Genomic DNA, 21,610 nt, shown 5'->3' with positions numbered 1-21,610 from the left:
TAATTTTTAATTTCGACAATAGATCTGTTTTCAGAATTCCCTGCGGATTTGAGCGTTTACTCATTGAACCAGTTTCTTCGTAGTGCGTTAGTTTAATGAAGAAACTTCAAACAGCTTTAGCATGATATATAGTTTTCCGAAACTCGAAAAAATGTATCAATATTATTCTGTCCTACTTGCACAGTTACGGGTTCTTTTGCTTTGATTTTTTCCAACGTTATGGAACGATTTTTTTGCAACGTTTTTGTTTTTTAAATTTCTTTTTCTCAAGTTCATTTGCTGTATTGGACTCATGTATTTTTTTTTGTTACCAGAGGCCATAACATAAGCGAGCTTGCCGGCGTAGTGTTAAAGCATCGGTTACTTTCTGTTATGCAAATAGGACATGTAACTAATAAATCCTGGTGCAGTTTCTTAATGAAAGCTAAATTCTGATTAACGAAGAAAGTTTGCACCTCAACTTTGATGTAAAAAGTCCAATAGACGCAGCAAAACAGTTGGATAGATGCGCGTAGCTTACGCTTACCTCTGCGCAGTCTCTTACCAAAATCCGCTCTATATTGCCTGAATCCAAGAATGAACTGCCTGAAAGTAGTTAAAGGCGAGAAGCCATGACTTGGTGTCCTTTAGAATCAATGGGTTTGAATATGGCGTCTTTTGCATCTTTGTTTTTTGAGCTAAATATATCGGCTGAATATCTTTGTAATATATCGGCTTAGGAGCTTCATATCGCTTTATATTTTCGACGAGCGAGTTTTTTTGTGCATGTGTTTTGAGGGGGAGGTGATAACTTTTTATTAGTCTTGAAATTTTTAACGATTTTTTTGGGCGTAATTGGTTTTGGCCTATACTTCATCGGCATAATAGCCTCTCATTCTGCGCCGTTCGATGTGATGTTGTTTTTTGTGTATACTTTGAGAGTTAGGGGTCTTAATAACTTTTTTTTACTAGTCTTAATTTTTTTTTGATTTTTTCAGCTTTTTAAAAAAATGTTTTTCAGCTTAACTTTCGGTCAATACTCTATTAGCTTAGTGGCATGACATTGTTTCATTTGACCCGAATAAAGTTTGTGCGTATTGAGTCTGAGGGGGACAAAATATTTTTTTTTGAATTGTTCTTAAATTTTTCTGCTAACGTATTTTCGGCTTTGTTAGCGCTTGATTAATTTTTTTCGATGCTAATTTTATCTTCTATAGTCTTTGCACGTTTTTGTTTCAAAACTAGGCTAATTCATTTTGATAGATCTAATTTTTTCAACGTTTTCGACTTAGCCGTTTCCTTGTTTTGTATCACAAGTGGTGCGAAGATCAGCTTCGCCTATGTGTAAAGGTTTTTTCTAGGCTAATTTCATGTTTACACAAGCAAAGCTTGTTTGATAGTATGAATTCTCTTTTTTCCAACCTAAGTCGCAAATATTGTTGCGACAAAGTGTATTCATTTTGAGAGTGTTCATTTTGATCAATAACCAGCTATTAACTACAGCCAATGCTAAGGATATTAACACAGACTATTATATTTCAATTACAACTTTAGCTCCAAGGTACCATGGATCTTTAGCATAGAGGTAGGAAACGAGACCGGCAACCAAATATGAGGGTTAGAACCTGGGCAGGGTCCGATGTTTTAAATGATTTTTGTCGTATACTAGTTAAAATGTGTCCGCTATATAAATTGAGGCATGTTAGTTGGTATTTTTTTTTTCAAATTAACTGGTACTGCTAATGCGTCATAATTGGCTCGCTTCACTTTGTAATTATAACGACTCATTATCGGCGTGCGTCACTCAAGAAATTTTGTAGACTCAAAAGTTTTACTCATTCAGTTTTTCCTAGTAGCGTTATCGGTCATGTTTTTGCTTTTGTACGCGGTGTGCAACTTCGCCTCTGTATTTCATGCTTTGTTTGCGGAGTGTTATTTTAACTGAGATAACTTCGGTAATTCCTTTGCTAAATTGAGTTCTTAGGGGCTTGCGTTTTCAGAGAAAAAATTATATGGCCTTAAAGCTCTTTGAATTTCAAGAATAATTTATGAAAGAAAAATTAAGATAGAGACACCAATTCACCCATTAGGACTTTTTAAAATCAAGAGTAGGTATTATAATGTACAGGAAAGCAACAGAATATATTATTGTTTAATTTTATCAAATATGATGAATTAAGAAACACACAAAGGGCAACGACATTTCAATTGCCACGAGCACATGATATAGGTGTCTGTTAATTTAACAATATTTGGTAGCTGTTAGTTTGACGAGAAATGTTTTAATTGCTGAAGTGTCCGTAGGCTCTAAACTATTGATCTCCGACTGGTCGATAAAATCGTTTATAGTATTAAAAATTCTGTAGAAAATTGATCGACGTGTCAGTGATTTCTTGGCGTTCTGCTGTAATTGCGGGAATAACTGACTGTCTAGGGTTAGTGGGTTCTCGTCCATGGTAAATCAAAAACCGTAATCAATGCAGTTCTTCTGATGAATGGTGTGAAAGCATCCCGTTCAATCTAGAGATACACTACTGCCAGGGTTTTAAATTCCGTAAGAATCGTTCTGTAATCTTGGTAATCATAGCAACAATAGAGGCATCGGTGAGAAGGGATTCGTGGCTTCTCATGAAATCGAGGCTCAAAAAACCAGCAGGATACCAATATAAGAGGACCGACATGACAAATGATTGTATTAGGTTATTTGTATTATATTCATAAACGTGACACTTCTAACAACTTATTTATAAAATTAACCCAATTTGAGAAAACTGGATTAATAGGTATTTTTTCCGCTGGTAAGATGTAAATTTAATTCGACTTTCAAAAGTAGAAGTCGATCGCGTCTTTCGTGACCTTTAAACATTTGCTGTCCGATAGTGGAATTTGCCTTTTTTGAACAACAATCAGCTGAACTTTAAACAAATGAAAACTCAAACCGCGAAAAATCATGTTTGAGCGTTAAAAAATCGAAGACTTTTTCATGAAAAAAAAAACAAACAAATAATCACCAAGGCTCATATAAAAGTGAAGATAAATAATCACTACGTGTATGACTCTTTAAAAAACTGAGCTTTAAAAACAGACATTTAATTTCAAAATATCAAATTCAAAAAGTGATCAAATCTTCAAGTGGAATATTACTTTTGCATTTCTCTGATACTGTTCTCAGTTTTGGGTTACTTATATTGAAAAAGCAAATATTTTAGTTTTCCAGTACAAGGATAAGCTGGAATTTTGTTTTTGAAGCGAGCAGAGCAGGCTATTTGAAAATGAGCGAGCAGGCTTTTCGAAGGTTAAACCTTGGAACGTTTATTCAAGCTCTTGAAAATTAATTTTGATTCAGAAAAATTGTTTTTTACTTTTTGGTTGCGCTAACTTCGGAATAAAAAAAACTTAAAATCTAAAAGACATTCAGGCATTTTTTGCAGGTCTTTTCTTGGTTTCTTAAATTATAATTTTGTTTTTCTAGTCAGATCTCTAGTACATCTCGGACACATCTTTAGCAATGTGTGCAACAAGTTGAATAAGGGGTAAAAATCCAACACTGGTAATAGGATAGTCTTAACCAGCTTCAACGAAGATTCCGAGCATACAATTTTCATATAATCTTTCACGTCTTCCTTGTCTGTCGGATTCTTTTCCCACTGGAAACTGTCACCTCAGTCTGTGTTGGTTAGCTTCATCTCTTGGCAACAAGTGGGGGAGAAGAATTGTAGTGGTAGCAGTTGGTTGAACTGCTCTTCAGAAGTGTTCGCTATAGTTGAAAATGAGGTTGAGGATATCTGAACACTTTTGGGATCCGTAGTCACTGTCTAAGTGTACTTTGGAGGATAATGCGGGGTAAATCGTCCTAATTTATCAGGTTTTCATCCGTTAGTTGTAACTAAACTAAGTAGTTGGTGGAACCAGTCAAAGAACTTTTAGCTAAAAGACAAAATTTGCGGCAGATGTGTCAATTTTCGAGGCGTGGGAGGAGATCTAGTCAGGTATTAATTTGAAAGTCAGATGTTATCGGATGATCATGTCTCTATAGCGAGTCTACGAAACCAGCTTCTTCATTGCAGAATTATTTTCAATTAAAATGTTTCCCTTCTCCTTAACTTAGGGTTCTTTATTTTTTCCGCAAAATTTTAATGGTAAAAAACAAATGATAGTTTTGCAGTTGGAGCAACTACCGTAGAATAGATTATTAGCCTTTTATTAGAAATAATTTTAAGCATGTTTGACAACGGGTTGTCTGCGCAGAAGTACGTGCCACTGAGCCTCATATTTGGAGCTCAGATCAGTGGCTTGACATAATTGACGGTCGTCCTGTTGGTTTGGCAGTGTACCAAATCAGGTTTAATATTTTATTTCTCAAGTTTTTTTTGGTTAAAATAGTTTAGTCTTGTTTTGTCAGCTCAGTCAAGTTATTTTGTATTGTTTTCCACGTAAAATCAGGTACCACGAATAATCATCGGAATGGGTCGAGTGATATATTATATGAGCGCCATTTTTGTCGTGATTGGAACTTTTTCGTTTTCGAGTATAACACGTGAAACTTATTTATAAAACGCGTCCTTGATCTGTGCTGCTTGCACAGTAACTGGTTATCCTTGTTAAGAATTGTTTCAACCTCTCTCCAAAATTGGAACGAAATATGTCGTGGGATGATTTTTCCCTTTCGCTGTTGGATCCCATCAAAGCTTCAATGGGGTCGAGTCTGGTATCGTGTTAAATTCATGTTTCGCTTCTATATTTATTTTCCCCATTTTCTATTCAAACCATTCGATTCAAGTTTGATAATAGCGTGATTATTTTTACTGACACTGTCGAAGTAACTATCGCGTAGGCTGGGTTTTCTCGCGCGGTTTTATGAACTTCGAAAAAATTCTCATGTGGGTCACGATTCGGATTACGAAAAGTATTTTACAACCGCATGAGCTCTCCATACATTGCGCAATTTCTGCTTTGACTTTTCTCCTTCAAATAACTGTTTTCCTTACTAATATAAGTTACTGTCGGCGAATACTGGGTGCGTAATATCGAGTTTCTTCAGCTATTCAAAAAATGGCAAAAAAAGTTTAATTTTCGGTAATTATTTTTAGCTTTCCAAATTTATGCAGTGAATTTTGCTGGTATATCTGAAAGTTTGGATTGGTCCTCATGAAGTTTGTGTAATGCAGTTTAAAATTTCATTATAAATTAAGATCTAGATTGTCTACTAAATCCCCTCTCGGGGTGACTACATCTCAAATGCGCAATGTAGCGAATCCTCAGGTTTTTAAACAAAAAATTCTTCTTGATGTTAATTTATTGACCGGAAGCACCGTAACATGAATTAAGAAAAGCGTAAATAACTGAAGTGAATTATAATCAGCATGATTGGTGAAAATCCTTGGCGATGTTGACATTCATTTATGAGTTCTTTGTCGTAATTCAGGTTTGATGAGCGGTTGATTTTGCCTCTTCGTATTCTGCTATGCATTCTGCCGATTCTTCTAAAACTTCGGGGTCTATTTTGAGTGCCCTCCAGTACCCTATGGTTGCGTTCTTATCTCGTGGCTTCGTGAATAAACCGTGCTTGGCTGTGTTTTCCAAGTCGCCGCCCTTTTCATTCATAACATTCAGTTTGATGTAGTTGATTGTTTTTTCACCCACAGGTAGCGAGAGTTGTGAGAATGTTTTGGCAATCAGGTTTATTGGATCATTGTAGAATTCCTCATATTTCACTAAGGATACTCTGGACGTATGTGGCCCTGTCTTGATTGCTTTTACTAAAAATTATGTTCCTTTTCACACAAACTTAGAATATTTCAGTATTTGCAGACTTGCTTTTTCTACTTGAATCGTAGGTTCAAAAACTTATTAAAATTAATAAAGTTCATATTATTTAGGGCTTATACTTACCAAAATTGATGATGCTTGAATAGTTTTTGCATATTTGATTCAAACTCATTGGAGTTTCTTCGAATCCAGGCCCACCGCCAAACTTTTTTCTGAAATAAATATCTCTTTAGTATTTACACAACGGTTAATTAAAACATGTTGGTTTATCAAAGAAACCTTGATGCAAATGAGTCCCTGGGATCTCTTACAACTCCTATGATTACCAAGTCATCGAACTTCTCTAGCAATGTGTACAGCAAGTTGAACATGGTGTAAAAATCCAACACTGGTAATCTGATAGTCTTGACCAGCTTCAACGAAGATTCCCTGCATATAAATTTTACATATTCTTTCACGTCTTCCGTGTCAGTCGGATTCTTTTCCCAGTGAAAACTGTCGCCCCAGTCTGTGTTGAATATCTTCATCACTTGGTAACTAGTGGGGGAGAAGAATCGAAGTGGTAGCAGTTGGTTGAACTGCTCCTCAGAGTAGTGTTCGCTGCAGTTGAAAATGAGGTTGAGGATATCTGAACACTTTTGGGATCGGTAGTCACTGTCTAAGTGTGCTTTGGAGGAGAATGCCTGGTAAGTCGGCTCGAACTCGTACATCGTCCTAAATTAACTAATTTTCATTCGATAAATGCTTACTAAACTAAGTGAGTTTTTGATGGAACCAGAGTTGCAGCAGATTTGTCAAACTTACAAGTTGTGGGAGGGGTTCAGTCAGGTTTTAATATAAAAGGTCAGATTTTACCGGAGGATCGTGCCTCCATGAGCGAGCATACGAAACATTTTTTTTAGTGCACAAATATTTTCAAATAAAATGTTGCCCTCCTCCCTAAGTTTTGTCATCGGGTTATTTAATTTGTTCGTAAAAATAAATGCTAAAAAAAGAATGATAATATTGCAGTCGAGCTTGATATGCTTCCAAAAGCTGGAGCAACTATCGTTGAGAAGATTAATAGTTTTTTTAGAAATTTTTAAAGCATGTCCAAGAAAGGATATGCTACGTATTTGGAGCTCAGATCAGTAGTTTGACATAATTGAATTTAATTTTTCATTTTCAAAAAAAAAAAACAGCTGTTTGTTTTATTTATGTCTGTTTCATTTTCCCCCTGAAGCGGAAGCATGCAATAATGGGCTAACGTTTCGTTGCAAATGATGAGAAACTGGGCTTGGTTTTTTACGTTAAGGTCTGCATTTTAAAAACTCATTCTGTTTGTGAACTTTAGTGAGCGTAGTGCAATAGTACAACTATTCTTTTTTTTCAAGCTGAGTCGTAAATTTTGGTGTCATTTTTGGTGGCTCACTTATGGCTTTTTGATAGCATTTGCTTTGACATTCAATTAGTAATAAGTTAACGTTAACACAGTTGATGCATTTTCAAATCATCAAATGAACCGAAAAAAGCTATTTTTGCCAAACAACTTAACAATCATAATTACTCGATTTCAGAAATTTTTAAAAATCATTATACCTGGCCATTTTTTAAAATGCTCGTATTATACATAACGTGGCTGTATGTTTTCCAGTTTGTTATATGCAAAGTTAGTTTTGATGCCTTCAGTTTGTTATATTCCAAAATATTTCATGCAAAGTTACTCTATTTGTTTTTGCTGTCACTTTTGCTGCATCTCATTGACATTTTTAGCATATGTAGCTGTTTTAGTTATGAGTAGTGTTTACAGATTGTTAAGCTTAAGTGGTCGAGAGGGCAGTGCGTGAGGCTCCAAATCTCGTGGTCGCACGTTCGAATCCGATATGTATCAAAGTTTTACTAATTTGAGGCTTAATTCTGTTTTATTCTGCGCTTCGCCTTTGTAAGTGGAGTCAAATCTTGATTAAGAGCATATTTTTTCGGTAGATTGCTGACATTTTGTGTGTCGACTCTAAATTTTTCCGCCTTTTTTCCTGCTTTCTTTGTTTCAATTAGTTTCCGGTGTTATTTTTAGAGTGACTTGAATTTTTACGTTAAAAGTAAAGTCTGATATTATTATTATTATAAGGAATTTAGCGTATAAACGCAAGGGGTTGCCCCCGTTCAGAGACAGTTGATCAGGTGTTTACGAGAAGTCTATAGGTTGTACAGTCGCAATAGGTCTTCCAGCTGCATAAGTTGCTTTCAGAGAAACTTTTCACAAAGACAATCCACATCCATGTCAGGAGCTTGTTCTTCAGTCCAAATTCGTTCAACTTGATGGGACATAGGTTAGCCAGCCGTCTTGCTCTGAACCAAAAATTCTGTTCTGCCACTTCCTTCATCGGGCGCGCGCACTGAAACAGAGAAGCACCAGCAGATCGGGTGAAATATAACGGGGAAGTGTTCAAAAATTTGGAGGCGCAGTCAAAATTGTATGTTCCGTTCAAAATCTTAGCTAAAGTTAGTAGATCGACCAACTGTAGGTAGTAAGGAATAGGTAAAATATTGAGCTTTATTAAGCAATCTTTGTATGAAACTTCGTTACCTAGAGCCCATTTGCAAAAACGTTTCTGTACGCTTTCAAATAAACGCATTCCACCTCTGTTTAAAGAAAACGCAGGTGAACCATAGATAAGTATAGGTAAAACCATGCTTTTGTAAAGGTTCAATTTTGTAACGGTTTGAAGTCTTGCGGAGTTTCGTTTAATCAGGTAAAGTACAGAGTTGGCTTTATTCGCAGCTTGCTTAATGTGTGGAAGCCAGTTCATTGTCTCAGATATTACTAAACCGAGGTCTTTTTGGCTAGTACTCCGGGGGATTGGATTTCCGTCAAAGAAGTATGTATTCATAGATTTGGCATTAAAGGTTAAGTGGTTGCATTTCGTGACATTGAAAGGCATGTTGTTGATGATCGACCATTCAAAGATTGTATCTAACTCGTTTTGAAATAAGGAAGCTGTATCACTAAGCGTGTAAATAAACTTTGCGTCATCAGCGGCTAGTAAGGGTGTCGAAAAATTACTCAATGAAGGAAGGTCGTTGATAAATACTAAGAACAACAAAGGCCCTAGAATTGAGCCTTGCGGGACACCACTCGTAACTGGAAATTCATAGGAAACATTATCTCCAACCTTCACTATTTGATATCTTGATGAAAGGTAAGATGATATTAAACTCAATAGTTTGCCACGAACTCCCGTCAAGTGAAGCTTTCTCATGAGCAACCCATGGTCTACTCGGTCAAAAGCCTTTTCGAAATCAGTGTATATAACATCAAGTTGTTTGCCATTATCGAAGGCTTCATATATTATATCCATATACTCGATTAGCTGTAAAATACATGAACGTTTTCTGCGGAACCCATACTGAGACTGATGCAAAAAGGGTTCATAGTGCACGTATAGTGAGTCAAAAAGGCATCGTTCAAAAATTTTTGAGGGAACTGATAATAATGACACTGGTCTATAATTTTTAACCAAACTCTTGTTCCCTTTTTTGTGAATAGGGGATAAATGAGACCTTTTCCACTGGTCAGGAAACTTTGCTGTTTGTTTCATTTTGTAGAAAATCTGATAAAGAGAGTGTCTTATTGATGGGCAATTTCTGAATAAAATCGGAGGCAGTGAATCAATTCCTCTAGATTTGGTAACGTCTAACTTTTCGCAGACTGATGAGATTCTGGAATCTGATAGATCAAAATCGGTTATGATAGGGTAGATACTTGGTTCATTGTCATTGAGTACTGGAATATCACTGGAACTAATGTACATATCTTGAAAGAAATCAGCAAAGAGATTTGCTTTTTCTTGGTCATTTGTTGCTTCATGGTCGTTATATTTCATCACGGATGGTAGGGTTCCTTTAGTAAATGAGCGAAAATACTTGAAAAGTGCTGATGTAGATCTGCCATTGGATAACAATGTTTCATACTGTGACTTGTCATCTTCAACTGCTTTGTCGCAATTTTCGGACATAAGTTTCAATTTTGGGCTTTCACTAGGGAACTTTTTCTTCGCGGTGTTCAATCTCTTAATCATGTTTGATGTTTCCGGAGTTATCCACGGCGGGAGTGACATCCTGTGTTTTGTTCTAACAGGAAAGACTTGACCGAGGTGTTCATTCACCCATTTATACCATTGTTCAAGTAAAACAGTCACATTGGACCAACAAATGCCCTGAAAGGCATTTTTTAGAATGTTTTCGTTCAGAATTGAAAAATTTCCATTGCAGAAACTGAAAGTGGGACTAGTTTTCATATTTGGACGCATGAAATTTCCTGCTGCGGACATATTGAATGCAAAGAGTATTGGAAAGTGATCCGAGATATTCAAAATGCCGTTGTTAACCAATTGGATATCTGTGGTTTCAATTTTTGGTGAGGTAAAAATAATATCCAAAATGTTACTGGAAGTAGTTTTGAATTGAACTTGCTGTTGTAATTTCATTTCACTGATCGTTTCAATAAACTCATGGTCAGAAGGGATATTTGATTGTAAAATTTCCCAGTCAATTGCTGAGTAATTCATATCACCGGTAACAATCTTATGGTCACATTCGGTAGTCTCAATGATGTTTAAAAGGGATATGATTGATTCTGAACTAATTCTGAAAGAACTGGAAGGTGGGGGAAAATAGCAACAGACAACCAATAGTTTGGTTGACTTGAAAACACACATGACAGCACAACATGAACCAAGGAAAATATCGGGAAGAGGGATGGAATAAGATATGATAGACTTTTTGATGCACACCAAGGTGCCTCCATGAGATGACAGTCCCGAGTCTTTCTGAGGCCGGTCTGAGCGAAAAATGTTGTATTGTGGCAAAAAGAGTTCGGTGTCATTGAAGTCCGACGTGAGCCATGTTTCACAAATGCAAATAATACTATAGGAGTGAATGGATATGTAGTTTGCAAAAGTTTTCCGTCGAGACAACTGTAACAAGCTTCTGATGTTGTAGAGTAACAAACTTAGTTCTATTGGTTCGGGTCTGGAGGCAGATGGTCAGACTTTTGAAGCGCTTGTCTTCAGGTAGTCGGTTTTCACTCCGTTTACTATTAGCTCTAGGTTCCTAATTTTTATATTTTCTGGTTTAACACCTTCATTGATTAGATCGCGTCTTTTACGAAGGATTGCATTCTCCTTTTCCTGCTCTTCCTTCGAAAGAGATTTACTGATATATGCAAAATATTTTTCGTTTTTGTACGTTCCAGTGAATGTTTTCAACATTGAAGCTCGTGCAAGCGTTTTTTCAGCTGTAAACTTGTCTCTAAACCTGACAAGCATAGTTCTGGGCCTGGTGGAAGTTGGGTTGAACTTTCCTAGCCTCGCTGTTGAGGCAACATGGTCATTAGGTATACCCAAATGATTCAAAACAGTGTTTAGATTACTCTCGTCATGTTCAAAAATGTCAATTCTTTTCGGTTTTTCTGGAGTAGCTGAAGTTAATTCAGGAACACCAGATATACGAATTTCATTTTCAAAGTTAGTGGAACTAGATTGAACTTGTTTTACTATCGAAGCAAAAGACTTAGCTTGAGATTTTGTAGGAGTCTGGTTTTGAAGCGAATCGCCAACTGCCAAAATTGTATTCTTGAGGTCGGCGATTTCTTCATTCTTAGACAGGGTCAGTCGATGTTGCGATAGCAATTCTTTGAAGATACAAATAATTGAATCTTTCTTCGTTTTGTGTAGATACTTGTTTATTTCGTCGTCAGATGAGGCCATGATTTCTTCGATGGTAGGATAGTAGTTTTCGATTGAGTCCAGCCTTCTCCGAGAAGTTCCACCCGTTGGTTTTGTTTCATCATCCATTTCAATATGAAACTATTTAATAAGTTTCATAAGATATGAAAGTCTACTCGTCAGGTTCCATTTGAAAAATGAAGAACTTTCATTTGTGATTTTTTCATTTCACATAGTTGAAATTGCTCAAAACCGTCTCTAATTATTCTTAATAATTCTTACACAAAAATCCATTTTTCACTGTCGTTCTATGAATGGCTACCTCGATCGTCTTCTGACCAACTTACGATTCTGCAAGCAAATTAAGAGCTTTGGTTAAAGTCACCGAACTTGCAGCATTAATAATGCTTTCGAATGTTTTTGCTGATAAATTAAAATTGCGATTTGCGATAATTTTCTTGATTATTGTCATTTCTAAACAAAAATATTCTGCATCGCAATTGTTTATTTTTCCTTTTTGTCGGGTTTGAAGCTTTATTTGCCATGTTTTTTTTAACTTGTGAGCGAAGTGCAGTGTCGTCTCTGGGTGAAAAGAAATAATAATTTTAGCCTTCTTCTTCTTCTTTGTCATTTACGCCCCGTGGGGGGCCTTGATTCCCAGTTTCCAGGACATGTGCTCCAGTGTCTTGAAATGTTGTTTTTGTCACCCAAGTACCGCATTCTTCGCATTGGATTCTGGCTCTCGTTCCGGCGAATCGTCCTGTGATAATGGTGTTGGTTACTTCTGGGGCTGTCGGATGTTCTCCTCGACAGGTCCTCCGGTGTCTTGCCATGTTGCTCAACGACAGGGACCTCTGACACTTCGGACAGAACCCACCCTGCCCTCCTTGGCACGCCTTGAAGTGGTTTGTCAGAGCAGCCTGGTCCGAAAAACTGTCGTTGCACTTTGGACACTTGAAGTCCACTGACTCCCTTCTGTGTGCTTTTCTCTCGTGATTCGTCCGTCCTCCTTTTGTTGCGCACATCTTGTCGCATCCGTCCCAGCGGCAAGGCCAACCGCTGTCACTTATTCTCTCTCTATTCCATTGTGAGCGGGCCGGTTTTTCCGATCCTCTGTGCCAGTTGCACATTTGCGTCTCCCAGTTTTTGAGGAACGTCCTGCGATCTGTAACGGTCTTCTTCCATCGTTTCCGGTCGTTGGTGAGGTTCTCGCTGTTGTCGTCTTCATGTCCCGCTTCTTTCAGCAGTCTGCGCCAGTACTGGATGGTGTTGCCTCGCGAGTTCCCACTGCGTGTCCTCTCCATGTTCCAGGATCCGAGCACGGCTTTCTTCACAATCCTCTCATCCGACATTCTGAGAACGTGGCCCATTCGCTCTAATGCTCTGCACTCGATCTTAGTCCTTATCGATTCAATGTTCAACTGTCTGCGGATCTCGTAGCTGTTGACTCCTTCATTCTGCATCCTTATCAGTGTGTGAGGTTTTCCATTGTTCCACACAAACCTGTAGGCTCTGTCTGCAACGCTCTGGAACTTCTGGATGTCGGTCGGTGTCCATGCTCTAACGCTACAGTCAAACAGGAGAGTGGACTCCACTACGGCTTGGACCACCAATGCTCTGGTGCGCTTGGAGAGGCTCGAATTCCAGAGCCATTGTTTCACCTTGCTCCACGCGTGGTACCCTCTCTTGATCCTGGCTCCTCGGTCTTCTCGTTTCCCGATGAGCGTTCCCAGCATTCTAGTCTTCTGGGCGCTGGTAGTTGCAAAAGTGATGGACTCTTCTTTGCCGTCGTGGCATTTCTCTTCAAACTCCATCATTTTCTTCTTGATCACCTCTTTCCCTATGACGAGCTCTTCGGTCCAACCAAGTAGAGAGGTGTCGTCTGCGAACAACGAGTCCTCCAGGATGAAATTACACTTGTTGCTGCTATGCAATGCTCTGGGCCCTTCTCTCGGTGGGAGGCTGCCTCCTGGTGTCCACCTCCAGGTGAGACCGCACTCTTGACCTCTCTCCGCCGCCTCCTTTCTCCGTTCTCTTTCCGCTCTTCTTATTGCTTCGGCATGATATACGTTGAAAAGGATAGGTGATGTTGCGCACCCCTCTCTGAGTCCTCTGGCTGGGGCCCAATCATCGCTGAGACCTTCCTTTCCTTTCACCCGGTATCGCGTTTCTTCATGGAGACCTTTCAGCAGATCGAGCACCTTGTCCGTCATGCCAAATCTGGCTAACATACCCCACAGAAGGGGTTTGTTGGTGCGAGGGTAAGCCTTGGTGATGTCTAGGAGGACAGCCCCTGGACGGTTCTCGTTACACTCGTCTGTCATCCCGTACACTCTTCTTGTTTCTTCTTCCATCCGGATAATGATCTGCGTTACATAATTTTAGCCCCCCCCGCTCCTCCTCCTCCTCCTCCTTGAGAAAATCCTAGATCCGCCCCTGCTGACTGCATTTTGCAGGCTTATGGCAAAAGAAGAATGGAATTTGTTTCAGAATTGTATTATGCCGTCTCTTTTCGACGATGACGAATGCTACAATGACGCTGGACTTTCTATCACGTCTTCTAACCAAAATGGCGAGTTTAAAATAAACGCAAAGTTTGCAAAGAAGTACGAATCATACCGCGAGAAAGAGGAATACCAAACACTGAAAGACAGATTTGGCGAAGACGATGAAGATAGTTCTAGTTCGGAAGAAGAGGTCGGACCTGATGCTATTGATGATTCGCAGTTCCTCAAAGTAATGACTGCTTTAAGACAGAAAGACCCTTCCATTTATGACAAAAATGTTAAGTATTTTGACGGAGAACCACCGAGGAATTCAGAAAACAAGAAGAAACGGAAGGCAAATGAAGAATCGAAACCTTTACTGCTTGACGAGTACGAAAGAGAAGTGCTGCTAAGAGAAGATGGCTCAGATGAAAGTAACGAAGAAAGCGAAAACGAAACATCTAAGGCGAAGTTTAATGGAGAATCGAAAAATCTTCTGTTTTACAATGATGAACAACGCGCGTTGAAAGAAGAAATCACCAAAGCTATTCAAGCTGAATCTGATTCTGAAGATGACAGTTCCTCCTTACTTATAAAAAAGCCAAAACCTGATCCTGTAGATAAATCTAAAGGGGTTTTCAAACATTCAAATCATGTTGAGAAGGTTAAGATATTTTCGGACAAGGAGAAAGATTTGTTGAATTTTATTCTGGACAAAAGTTGTGACTCTGAAAATGAATCAGATGGCTCTGATAATAATCAGGATGAAAACGATGACCATGATAATGACAACAGAAAAGTTGTAGATGATGAGGAGAGTTTTGAGTCGGATACTGAATTTGTTGAAAATCAAGAGCAGCACGAGGCTAACTATAACTTCAGGTTCGAGGTCCCAGGAGGCACTGATATCAAATCGTTTCCCAGAAATGTTTCAGAAACTCTTAGACAATCCGGGCAAGCAAGTCGCAGTCAGAAGCGACGCGAGGTAAAAGAGAAACGTGATCAATTCGAGAACCGTCGCAAGGAGGATCTAAAAAGGTTAAAGCAGCTGAAAAAGAAAGAGATCTTGGACAAGATTGAAAAGATAAGAGAAAGTGCGGGAACTAAAAACGTCGCAGTCGGCGAGGAAGACTTGGAATCTGACTTCGACCCAGATAAACATGACAAACTTATGGCGGAAGCGTTCAATGATGAGTATTATGCAACAAATGACAAGAAAAAACCTCAATTTTCGGACATGGAATCCGATAATTATGAGGAAATGTCAAATACAAATGGCACTTCGAGCAAAATAGAATCAGCCTTGAAATCAGCTGTTGAAAAACCAGCTTTTAACCCAGAATTAGAGACTTTTGAGCATTACTTAGAGAAGAATTACAGTATAGATTTGGATGACGTTGTTGAAGAAGTTTCTCAAATCGGCCAAAACGATCCAAGGCCAATTAATGCTCCAGAAAAGCCCAAGTTCAAATTCAAGTATCGTGAAACCACTAGTGACACGTTTGGTTTGACATATGAAGAGATCTTAGCCGCCCCTGATCGGGAACTGAACAATTGGGTCAGTTTAAAAAAAGCTAGTCAATACAGAGATAACAGAGATGAGGCTTATGACAAGCGTAAATTTAGCAAACTTGCAAATAATAAGTTCAAAAAAGCCAAAATTTTTTCATCTCTTTACAAAGATCCTAATGAAGTTCCAGCTGCGACTGCCGATGAAGATTTCAAAAATGGAATGTCGTTGTTGTTATCAGATATTAAGTTTGCAGCTGAAAAGCAACGCAGGAAGAAAAAGATGACGCGCGAGATGAAAACTACTAAAATTGTGAAAAAAATGGTTAAAGTGAAAAAGAAGTCTCCTGCAATTTCTGGTGTGGATTTGACCGACCAGAGAATGAAAGCCTTTGGAATCAAAAACCCAGATAAGTTCCGTCATATTCAGTATCACAAGAGCAAAGCGAAAAAAGCGACAGAAAATAACAAGGCGCAACACAGTTTTTGAATTCATTCTTTTTACATATAGTTTGGATCCAGTAGGTCTAATAAAAATTTCATCAGACTTGTTTTTTTAAAGTTTTTACTTACCGAGTAGAAGTCGTAGCAACTAGTTCCCCCATTAAAGATGAACCGGAACGGTAGCTAGACAAAATAAGGACTTTTCCAGGTGGCTTTTGTATTTGATTCCAGGGATTTTTCCAGCTTCTGTTTCCTTGTTTCTCGAAGTATTTTGGAAACACGTGAAGCGCACATAGTAGACAGATAATGACCAACAATGCTGGTTTCGAAATTCTTCGCTGCGCTCTTAATACAATTCCACACAAACGCATCTTAACTGAGGATGATCTGTTACTTGAAATATTTCAATTTCGTGCCAGCTTAGTAGTCCCCCGGTGCGCTTTCGACAAGATGTGCACAATAGTTTTCAGTGTTGAGATTTATCATTTTTGCTTCCATAAACGTGCCGGTTTTATAGTTTTTACACTGCAGTTGAAGCAACTGTTTTTTTTCGGATTTATGGTAGTCTATCATTAAAATTCAATGAGTTGGAATATGAACAGCAAAGATTTCAGCACTTGATCACCTAGTACAATTTTTTGTACTACGCAATCAAGTATGTTTGAGTCGGAGTTAGTCCTAGTTTATAGCACAAGTTAAGATTTCACAGGAGCTTAGAAGTATAGAATCACGAGATCAGCTTGAATTTTCGACGGGTGAATATGTTTCGACGGGCTTAATTCAAATTTAAAAAAGAAACCGTCTAAGTTTGATGGCTTGAAGCTTTTGGAAGAAATCAACGGCTGCCTGACTTAAGTTTGGAAGGAGTTCCAAATAGTTTTGTTTCTTTTAAATATTTATAAGTGATCAATGCTATTCGGGTAAATAAGTTGACTTAGGCTCTTTTTTAAACGGGAAGAATTCAATTTGAAAAACAAATGTCGGCCTATTAGTTTTCTGCTTGTTTTGTCGGCTAAGTTGCCATATCTTAGAATTGTTTTTTTTTTGTGATGTTAAAATTTTCATTCTAGTTCTTTATGGTGTTGATTTACTAACTTCACTTTTTACTTTTTCCTGCCTAGACTTCGTACATTTTCCATTTTCCTGAAAAACCTCATTCAGTCTAAATTATTTCGACTTAGTAGCCCATTTTTGTGTCGTATCAAGACAAATATAATTTAATGCTCCCCTCTGGGTTGCACAAAAGGTTAAAATTAAGCTACTCATAGATATTCTAGTTTATCATCTCAACAATTTTTGTTTCGACCTTTGAAAATCGAGAGGCTTTTTATTCGGGTGTGCTTAAGTTTTTTTCGCGCAAAATTAGATAACTCAAATAATCATCGGTCCAGGTTGAGTGAGATATCACATCAAAGCCCTTTCAGTGCTGTTGAGAACGACATTTAAAAATTTCCAAAAAAATGTTCCCTGTGTCGGGACAAATCGGTTGGAAATTCTTCATTTTTCGTCTGATTTCGAGAGAATAAAGCGAGGTTTATTATAGAAGGATAGTCGCAGGTTAGTAATAAATAAGACATGAATTTTTCACTCAAACTCTCAAGTTTAAGTTTAAAAAAATGTTAAGTTTCTTAGTGCCATCTTGCCAAAATAAAACTTGGAAAATTCCAAGAAACTTCTGCAAACATAATTAAAAAATTTTTTTTTATTGTTCTTTTTACTAGTTATTTTTTGAAGAAACTGCTTCCCAATCAGCCAATTTTGTTATGAAAAATGAAATTGTCTACAATCTAGAGTTTTTTATTTCCTTTCATCACAGCACGCGCAAAAAAATGAAAGAATTTTGAAAAAAAAAGTTTTTCAAGAATATGGTCGGAACGTTCTGTGCTACTTGCACAGCAGCCGACTGTACTTGTTTCATTCTTTTTCGTTACTACAGTCATTACGGTCATTTAAGTTTTGGCTGATTAGTTGGAGCGTGATAATTTTTTTGAAAATTCAATAAACGCATTCGATTGTGTTTCTGGACGTGTTTTTCTTAAATAGAACATCATCCATCGCAGACAACATTTTGACATTTTTTGTTGTAGCTTGTCAATTTTTTCTTCAATTTTTGTTGGAAATAATGGTTCTCTTTTTCTGTCTGCTAGCTTACAGTGCGTTTTTGCAATTATATTGCATACTCGGAGTTATGTTTCTTTTTTCAGGAAACGTCTTAAGTTTTACTCATGCGCAAATATGACTTTTCGCGGTTTCTTTTCTGATTTATTTTCAAGTTCATTTATTAAAGTAAGGGGAACTGCACTGTCGAACAGCAAAAGTGTAAAAGTAAAAAAAAACGTGATCAACTTCTAAATTCGAAAGTGGATTTTATTGTTCAGATTTCCCTGCGGAATAAAATCTTTACGTATTGATCCAGTTTTCTCAAATTTGGTTAATTGTATCAAGAAAGTGTCAATCAAAATTGTTCCTGGTATTGTTAGAGTTTTGAGGCCCTGTGTTTTGATTTTCAAATTCGGCACAAGTTATTTGTTTTCGGTTTCCTTGCGTTCATTGACTCTTTTCCAAACTGTTGGCTATGTTCTCTTGTTCAGGAAAAAGTCTTGAAAGTAGCTCATGCTCAAAAAGTTCTTTTTTGCGGTTTGCTTTATATTACTTTTTTTTACGTGCAATTCAAATTAATTTGAGATATGAGAGTCAAAATACACTCTATAATAACAAGAGATCAAGTGGAGCGGAAGTTAAAAAATAACCTTTTGACACGGTTTCCTCATTGGGTTATTTTTATGAAAAGTTGAAAATATTTTTAAAATCGTCAATCATATTTCCAGTTTTCTGGTTTGTTGAAAATTTGGCAACTATTCATGTATCTCATAAAAAAGCTCGTCGGGGTAAATTATGAATCTTATCAAAACGTTCATTGATTCGTACACAAAAATCATGGTTTTTGCTCGTAACCGTTCACCAGAAATCCAAAAATTAATTTAAAAACTTAGAACAAGAAATGTCTTCATGATGGCATAAAAAATCATATTCTTAACTTTTACGCGTTACATCCTTGGTTTTTTTGCTGATATGTTTTTATTGTTAATGGTTTGTACCCAAGTAAATTAAAAAAAACGCATTGCATGACTTGGTGGTAATCTTTATCTTGCAGGTTTTTGAAATTAATTCTTGAAAGATTTAAGGATATGGCGTAAACACTCATACGTCAATGCCATTTCTGAAAAAAATGAATCATTTCGTAGTGCAATCTAAACCAGCTTTGCTTACGTTTATATTTGAAAAATTTTTGAGACAATAGACCATTATATTCTTCAAGATTTTGAAATGTTTGTTTTCCGTGGAAAGATATGAGTTTTGTGAACGCTGTTTAACCAACCGGTTCTGATATGTGGTCAACCGGTCAGATAACTTTCAATAAGTGTTCCACAGGGAGGGGAACTGGGTCCTTTTCTTTTTATAGCTTACCTCAATGATTTTTCTAAACATTTAGTGAAGTACGAATCAGCTCTTTGCTGATAACACAACAATAACCATAAGTGGTCGAAATGTTGACTTGCAAATGAGAGCTTAACTAAAAAGTTGTGACTGAAAAAAAGAAGTAAACTATTTGCATAAGGATAATTGCAACGAAAAAACTTCTTCTGGTATTGAAATTGGGTGGAGAAGAGCTCGGTGCGAAAAAAAATGGAGATTGAACTTCAAGAATATTTGGAGCAGGGGTGGATTTAGAGAAGGATGACCCCCCCCCCACCTCAGGATTTCGACCCCTCACCAACCAAAAGGGTCCCTCGTTGGTTTTCGACACCCTGCCGACCCAAAGGGTCCCCCCTTTGGCATTTTTTAAGAAATCTACTTTTGGCCGACCGACCCTAAAATTCGGCGCCAATATTCCCATACTAATTTTGAATGGGAAGCGCGCGCAGATAAAACGCAATTTTTTGGTCAAAATTTTCCAAAAAGTGCCTAAAAACGCCTTTTTTGACTGTTTTTTTTTGTTTCAAAAATTTCCCTGCGGCGCAGAAAATTTTGCCAAAATAGGGGCAAAACAGTGCTTTGGGAGAGGTCAAAAAATCAATTTGGTCGACCTAAAAAAAAAAAGGTCGTCAAAATTCGATTTTTTTTTTGAAAATCCGCCCCCCTCGAGAAAATCCTAGATCCGCCCCCCTGAAAACAGGTTTTTTATAGTGTTCTGGGAGCGCTTGGAAAATGAATTTGGACGACCTAAAAAAGGTAGACAAAATTTTTTTGAATTTTCTTCGAAAATCCGCACCCCCGCTCCCCCTCCTCAAGAAAATCTTAGATCCGCCCCTGGTTTGGAGCTTTTTATTTTTGAAACTAACAATTGTACGATAGTTTCTTCAGTTTCTACTCTGTGATTATTTCATATCATTGAACAAAACCAAAAAAGAGCAAATTTATTTATGGAGTAATTTGCTTTTGTTTGTGCGCAATAGGCGTCGATGAATGAATATACGGCTGTATTTTGTGTAAGAGTTGCAAACGAAAGTTTCTTTTTTGTTTTGTTCCGACCACTGACAGTGGGAAGGAACAACATTTTCCGCTGTTTTCTTATAACTCGCAATGAAGCGCTTCAAATCGTGATTTTATCAATATTTCAAAGTTAGAAGAAAACGTAGTGTCGAGAAAATGCGATCTGATTATTTTCACCTTCCGAACCAATGTAGTCCTTAGATAATTTACACTGCGCTATGAATTTTCTTCATGGCAGTAAAAAAATGACATTTTTTAAATGTTAATTAGGCATCTAATAACTAGCTTCCTTATTACAGCCTTCTCAATTCTCCAATTGAAAATGAAAAAGAAAGCAATAAAAATAGTTTTTGGAATTGAAATTAGCGCCTCTCAAGTCCAGTCAGGACCATTCAACCACTGGCGGAAAAAAGGTTAAAACAATTTTGTTTTGAAAATTTTTGCAGTGATAGCTATGGTCGGAAATTTCTGTGCTACTTACACAACAACAAAGTAGGCATATAAACGAGACCTATGTAGTTCTTCACAGTAACATATTAAAAGAGGAAATTTAATAAATTCCGAACCTTTTGGTCTCTTTAAGGTGAATCAAGGTTTGTGCGTTTTGAAACTTGGAAAGATCCAAAAGTCTTTTACCCTGACAAGCAGGGGCGGATTTAGGGGGGGGGGGCGGACGCCCCCCTCCCTCAGGGATTCGAACCCCTGCCAACCCAAAGGGTCCCCCCCCTGGAACTTTTTAAGAAATCCATTTTTGGCCGACCGACCCTAAATTTTTTCTAAAGGCGCCTTCGGCGCCAATGTATACTAATTTTGAGAAGGAGCGCGCGCCAATAAAACGCGTTTTTTTTGTCAAAATTTTCCAAAAAGTGCCCAAAAACGGCTTTTTTGACCTGTTTTTTCAAAAAATTGCCTGCGTAAATCTTTTTACTGCTTTGGGAGAGCTCGGAAAATCAATCTGATCGACCTAAAAAAAAGGTCGTCAAAATCCGCACCCACCCCCCCCCCCCCCCCCTCGAGAAAATTTCAGGTCCGCCCCTGCTGACAAGTATGTTTTTTCTCCTAAACTTTAACAAAGGCGTGATAAGGAAATGAAACTTTTTATTTAGTTTTGATTGGTGTCTCCTTAATTGTGTCTCTCAGGTTTTTCAGGTGTCTCCTTAATTGATTCATAACTCATAGTGCAGCTTGCAAATAAGAAGGGGCCATGTTGTCCCGTTAATTTTT

At 37.6% G+C, this 21,610-nt stretch overlaps 3 protein-coding genes across 5 annotated transcripts in view; 2 read left to right on the top strand and 1 right to left on the bottom strand.

Moving 5' to 3' along the window:
• Positions 1 to 21,610, top strand: part of LOC134838946 (dnaJ homolog subfamily C member 7-like) — a 175,496-nt gene that overhangs the window by 6,457 nt on the left and 147,429 nt on the right. For 2 of the 3 annotated variants that reach the window (XM_063854311.1, XM_063854309.1), the window contains exon 1: positions 5,823 to 5,834. The exons of the other annotated variant lie outside the window; for it this stretch is intronic. The gene's annotated coding sequence lies outside the window, so the exon portion shown is untranslated. Of the gene's footprint in view, positions 1 to 5,822; positions 5,835 to 21,610 lie in introns of those variants that run through there. 3 annotated transcript variants of the gene reach the window in all.
• Positions 5,275 to 16,427, bottom strand: LOC134838948 (uncharacterized). Its single transcript, XM_063854314.1, has 4 exons — positions 16,022 to 16,427; positions 6,028 to 6,462; positions 5,872 to 5,960; positions 5,275 to 5,738 (listed from the first exon to the last, which is right to left on the bottom strand). The coding sequence occupies exons 1-4, from the start codon at positions 16,261 to 16,263 to the stop codon at positions 5,401 to 5,403; spliced, it is 1,104 nt and encodes a 367-aa protein (XP_063710384.1). The 5' UTR covers positions 16,264 to 16,427; the 3' UTR covers positions 5,275 to 5,400.
• LOC134838944 (protein KRI1 homolog) lies at positions 13,948 to 15,989 on the top strand. Its single transcript, XM_063854306.1, has one exon. The coding sequence runs from the start codon at positions 13,953 to 13,955 to the stop codon at positions 15,936 to 15,938; it is 1,986 nt and encodes a 661-aa protein (XP_063710376.1). The 5' UTR covers positions 13,948 to 13,952; the 3' UTR covers positions 15,939 to 15,989.

Source organism: Symsagittifera roscoffensis, chromosome 2 (assembly GCF_963678635.1).
Source record: "Symsagittifera roscoffensis chromosome 2, txSymRosc1.1, whole genome shotgun sequence".
In the NCBI taxonomy this organism is placed as follows: Eukaryota; Metazoa; Xenacoelomorpha; order Acoela; family Convolutidae; genus Symsagittifera; species Symsagittifera roscoffensis.
Note: the sequence above shows the minus strand (reverse complement) of the source record. Positions and strands in the feature narration are given on the sequence as shown.

What these genes read in the sequence shown, in the direction of transcription:
- LOC134838944 (XM_063854306.1), top strand. Translation starts at nt 13,953, where the DNA reads ATGCCGTCTCTTTTCGACGATGACGAATGCTACAATGACGCTGGACTT.
- LOC134838948 (XM_063854314.1), bottom strand. Translation starts at nt 16,263, where the DNA reads ATGCGTTTGTGTGGAATTGTATTAAGAGCGCAGCGAAGAATTTCGAAA. An exon ending in AGGGACTCATTTGCATCAAG is followed by an intron (nt 5,961 to 6,027) that starts GTTTCTTTGATA and finishes TATTTATTTCAG; the next exon opens with AAAAAAGTTTGGCGGTGGGC. An exon ending in TTCAAGCATCATCAATTTTG is followed by an intron (nt 5,739 to 5,871) that starts GTAAGTATAAGC and finishes CATAATTTTTAG; the next exon opens with TAAAAGCAATCAAGACAGGG.